This window comes from Protopterus annectens, chromosome 9.part0 (genome assembly GCF_019279795.1).
Source record: "Protopterus annectens isolate FY-2018-M chromosome 9.part0, PAN1.0, whole genome shotgun sequence".
NCBI classification, from domain to species: Eukaryota; Metazoa; Chordata; order Ceratodontiformes; family Protopteridae; genus Protopterus; species Protopterus annectens.
In genome coordinates this window covers 1,161,314,082-1,161,318,763 of record NC_056743.1, presented here as the reverse complement: position 1 = coordinate 1,161,318,763, position 4,682 = coordinate 1,161,314,082, and the positions used below count along the sequence as shown (strand labels likewise).

The window sequence follows — 4,682 nt, the reverse complement described above, 5'->3', positions numbered from 1 at the left end:
AGAAGACTTATGTGAGTGATAACTATTTACATAGTCACCGAACTGTTAATAAGTTACTTCCTGTATTGCAGGGTAAAAATCCTTTACCTCTCATCTGTCTACTGTATGACCTTGACAAGTTACTTAACCAGACAGTCCTTTGGGGCATTTGAGAAATTGGGGTAGTGTCCTTAATGGTCTCCTAAACTGCAAGTCTAATACGATAAATGATTTGCAACTACTGAGACCATATGTGAAACTGAAAAAAGTAAAATGGTCATAGATTCAGAAAGCTCAAAAATTTGAGACTTTATTTCATTTAACTTTCTGATGAAATTTATTTAATCCCATAGACCATTCAGTTTAGCTTCCTGTTCAGATTTCTGCAGAAAAGCAGCATCGCCATCCTAAAATAGGAAAAAGTGCTTTGTTGTTAATTTGTTTATTACCAATATAACAAATATTTCAGTGCATAACTTTTTAATTTCAGTATTATGCCCTTTAAAATCACCCTTCAAGCTAATATGACCCCAGTTTTTCTTAGTGAATGAGCTGTCAGCCTTATTTTATTTAGAAAATATTTGTTAGTCAAAGGTGACATCTATTTTTAAGACAAAGGAAATAATCCCAGTACATATGATATTTGCATTTGTAAACAAATTATACATTTCTGAAGAAATAAAGATCCACTGTAAGAGTGTCTTCATTTGTGTGTGTGTGTGTGTGTGTGTGTGTGTGTGTGTGTGTGTGTGTGTGTGTGTGTGTGTATGTGTGTGTGTGTGTGCTCATGCATACATGCACACGTGAGCACATGAAGTATATATATTTTAGTTATATATTCATGAACTCAATGAAAACATAATAACACAAATCACAACAAAAAAACTGAGTGCACATTTCATCATAAACCAAAGAGAATGTAAATAACTGGATGCTTTTGCAGGGAGACAAGATGACTTAGACACCCCAGTGTGATGTCTGTAGTCCTACACTCCAGCAATTTATTCTATACTTATTCCAAGAATGCACAATAGTGGGGGAAAGGAGACAATCCATTAAGCACCCTGTCTGCTCATCTCGCACCAACACATTCATACTACCTTCCCTCATTATGGATCTTGTGCATAAACACACTTCATTTAAACACATTTGATATATACACACACACTGCTGTCATCATCACAATCATACAGCTGTCACTTCACCTGTTTAACACTCAAACAAACGTAGGAGCAGTTAAAGATCTAAAAAAAGACTCACACTTCAACATAGCTCTGTCAATGTCAACCTCACAACTGAAATAAGACAATAACTAAATACGTTATTGAAAAACAAGAAATATATAAAATATTTTGACTCACATTTTAATGAAATAGCTTCTTCACAGTACCAGTTGTACACACACACACACACACACACACACACACACACACACACACACACACACACATATAGATAGATATATGTGTGTGTGTGTGTGTGTGTGTGTGTGTGTGTGTGTGTGTGTGTGTGTGTGTGTGTGTGTGTGCATGTGTGTGTGTGTGTGTGGTATGTGCGTGTGTGTCTGTGTGTGTTTGTGTGTGTGTGTGTGTGTGTGTGTGTGTGTGTGTGTGTGTGTGTGTGTGTGTGTGTGTGTGTGTGTGTGTGAGCTATCTGGGCAGGGACATGAAGCACTGGTTGGACAGAGAGGGTGCTGGAGGTTTTAGCTTGCCCACTAGGCTGAGATCTGGACCCTATAGCTGTGTCAGTGGGGAGTCTTATTGGTGACCTGGAGAGTGAGGGAGCGACCAGCCCAGGACTGACTGTGATCTCTGTGTGCTCTTAAGAGCATTTGTTATCCTTTCCTCCTATATAAGACGTGCCTCACTGGTGTTAGTGGTATAGATTGAGGTTCCTTGGATGCTGGGCCAGGGCATGGGCATCACAATGGGGGCCATGTGCACCCTGTTTTTTGCTAATAATATTAAGCTTTAGGGGAAAATTAATTTATGTTCAACAATTCTTTTAGCTTGTTGTGGGTACTATATACACACTTTTTTGGATGATATTTTTATTGTCTGGAACTCGCCAATTCAGGGTATTATAACATTTAAGAATTATGTTAATTTGACTACTACATTTTTAAGGTTTATATATGTAACTAATATGGACAAATTCAATTATCTAAATATAACAATAATTAAGGACTACAACAAGAAAATATTTATTACTAATATTTTCAGAAAACCTACATATTCAACCTCCCTGTTATACTACACAAGTTACCAGCCTTTTTACCAGAAAAGAGGAATAGTCAAAGGTCAATATGTACACTTGGCAAGGATGGTATTGGATGACAATTTATTTCACAAGGAGTGTGACACTTTATCAAATATGTTTTTAGCAAGGGGATATCCCAACACTTTGGTTTACAATATTTGTAATGAGGTGACCTCAAAAAGAGTCTTTTATTACGACCTTTACTACAGATCTCTATGAAATTAGGATATATTAAAAATTGGGCTATTTTGGGAACCTACAATAAGAATTTGAAAAGGCTCGGAAAAAGACCTTGTGTGGTTTATAGAAGAGGTAGGAGTAAAAAATATTTTAGAAAGTGAAGTTCTGTGGACCTTACTAAGAATGGTACCTTTAAATGCAAAACTTGTTCCCAGAGCAAATATGGTTTTGAAGATGCCAAGATAAAAATCAATCAACATTGGGTAAGAACCTCTTTCCAATGCACTTGCCTCTCCATTGGTTTAGTGCACCTAGCAAAATGTCAGATGTGTACATGTTTCTATATTTGTAAAACAGAGAAAAAGTTAAAAGACTGAATTTATGAATACCAGTATGATATTAAATGCATGAATATTGGCAATTCATTATATAACCATTTACAAAAACATCCTACTCACAAAATTTAATTTTTTATTTTTTGGGGTTGAAATAATAAAGACAAATCTACAGGGAGGTCCATGGAGTGAACTTACTGACTATAAAGATGTACTTTGGCAATTTTGACTAAATGCTTGTAACTATCCTGGTCTTAGTGCAACTTTATCAATATGTACTGTTTTAAAACTAAATTCATACTTAATATTAGCTATTAGTTATTTATCTAGTGTGTTGCTTTAAAAATTAAATGTTTTTATTGGTTGTTTTGGAAGCATGCAATCAACTCTTAGAGTTTAAAAACCTTGCAGGATATTGTGTTCAGTTTTCTAAAGAAGTCTTATAACACAGACAGATGAAAGTGCTCAATCTTTTAAGGTGAATTAAATTTGATTTTTTACTGTATTTATAGTTTCTGGGATTTTCTTGTTTTAGAGGCTGGTGTTTGCCCTATCTGGAAAAGAAGGAATAATTGATATGCACTTTGAACTATGTGAACCAGTGAATTATGATCCTATGTTTTAAAGATGGCACCAATTCCATTAAAACACTTGTAACTAATGTAATAATAATGAACTTAGAAAACAAGATACATTTCATAGACCAGTGTCCTCAGCTCTGTTAAGCCCCAGAACAATTATGCCCATTCTTTCCCCACCCCTTGGGTGTGAGCCAGGTACCATTCAGGGAGCCTCAGGGATCTTCCATTTTCTGGTCCTAAGCTCTTTCCTGGCAGATGATACGTATGCTTGGAGAGAAAAGGGACTACAGTGCCTTCCACTGTAAGAGTTTGCATTCCTGTACAGTTGCAATGTAGATTATCATGTGGATATGCCTTGGCAGAGCCAAGGGAAGGCCATGCAATTCTTTGTCTCCAGCAGGTACCAGCACAGCAGTGCAATAGGCTACCTTCCTCTCCCCTGAAAAATGAGAAAGCTGGCATCAGCCACTCGCTATTATCCACCCCCTTGCCAACTATTTCATCACCAGTCAACTCTGGTCATCTGCCTTTATCTCACTGTGCAATGGAGCTGTCACCATAGTGAACTTTTTATGCAACAGCTAAACAATCGAATCACTACATATTGAGTCACAAGTAAATTAATATTTTCTTTTCTGTTCTACAGTATTAAGTGCAGAACTAGAATAGATTTTCATAGTGCCCCATCCTGTATTAGTCAGAAGATGTGAACTTTTGGAAATGAGTCATTTTGAATAAGATTATGATTTCATGTTTTTCCTTCCTGTATTATTCAGAAAGTGAAGACTTCTGTGAGTGATAACTATTTACATAGTCACTGAACTGTTAACAAGTTACTTCCTGTATTGCGGGGTAAAAATCCTTTACCTCTCATCTGCCTACTGTATGACCTTGACAAGTTACTTAACCAGACATTCCTTTGGGGCATTTGAGAAATTGGGGTGGTACTCTCAATGGTCTCCTGAACTACAAGTCTAATACGATAAATGATTTGCAGCTACTGAGACCATAGGTGAAACTGAAAAAAGTAAAATGCTCATATATTCAGAAAGCTCAATAATTTGAGACATTACTTCATTTAACTTTCTGATGAAATTTATTTAATCCCATAGACCATTCAGTTTAGCTTCCATTTCAGATTTCTGCAGAAAAGCAGCACCATCATGCTAAAATAGGAAAGAGTGCTCTGTTGTTAATTTGTTTATTACCAATATAACAAATATTTAATTGCATAACTTTTTAATTTTAGTATTATGCAATTTAAAATCACCCTTCAAGCTAATATGGCCCCAGTTTTTCTTAGTGAATGAGCTGTCAGCCTTATTTTATTTAGAAAATATTTGTTAGT

The 4,682-nt window shown here is 35.9% G+C and overlaps 1 protein-coding gene across 1 annotated transcript in view; it reads right to left on the bottom strand.

The window, feature by feature from the left end:
- Positions 1-320: 320 nt before the first annotated feature.
- Positions 321-4,682, bottom strand: part of LOC122810636 (keratin, type II cytoskeletal 6A-like) — a 46,136-nt gene continuing 41,774 nt past the window's right edge. Inside the window, exon 6 of the mRNA XM_044082210.1 lies at positions 321-386. Within this exon, the coding sequence (XP_043938145.1) occupies positions 321-386 (66 nt within the window). The remainder of the gene's footprint in view (positions 387-4,682) is intronic.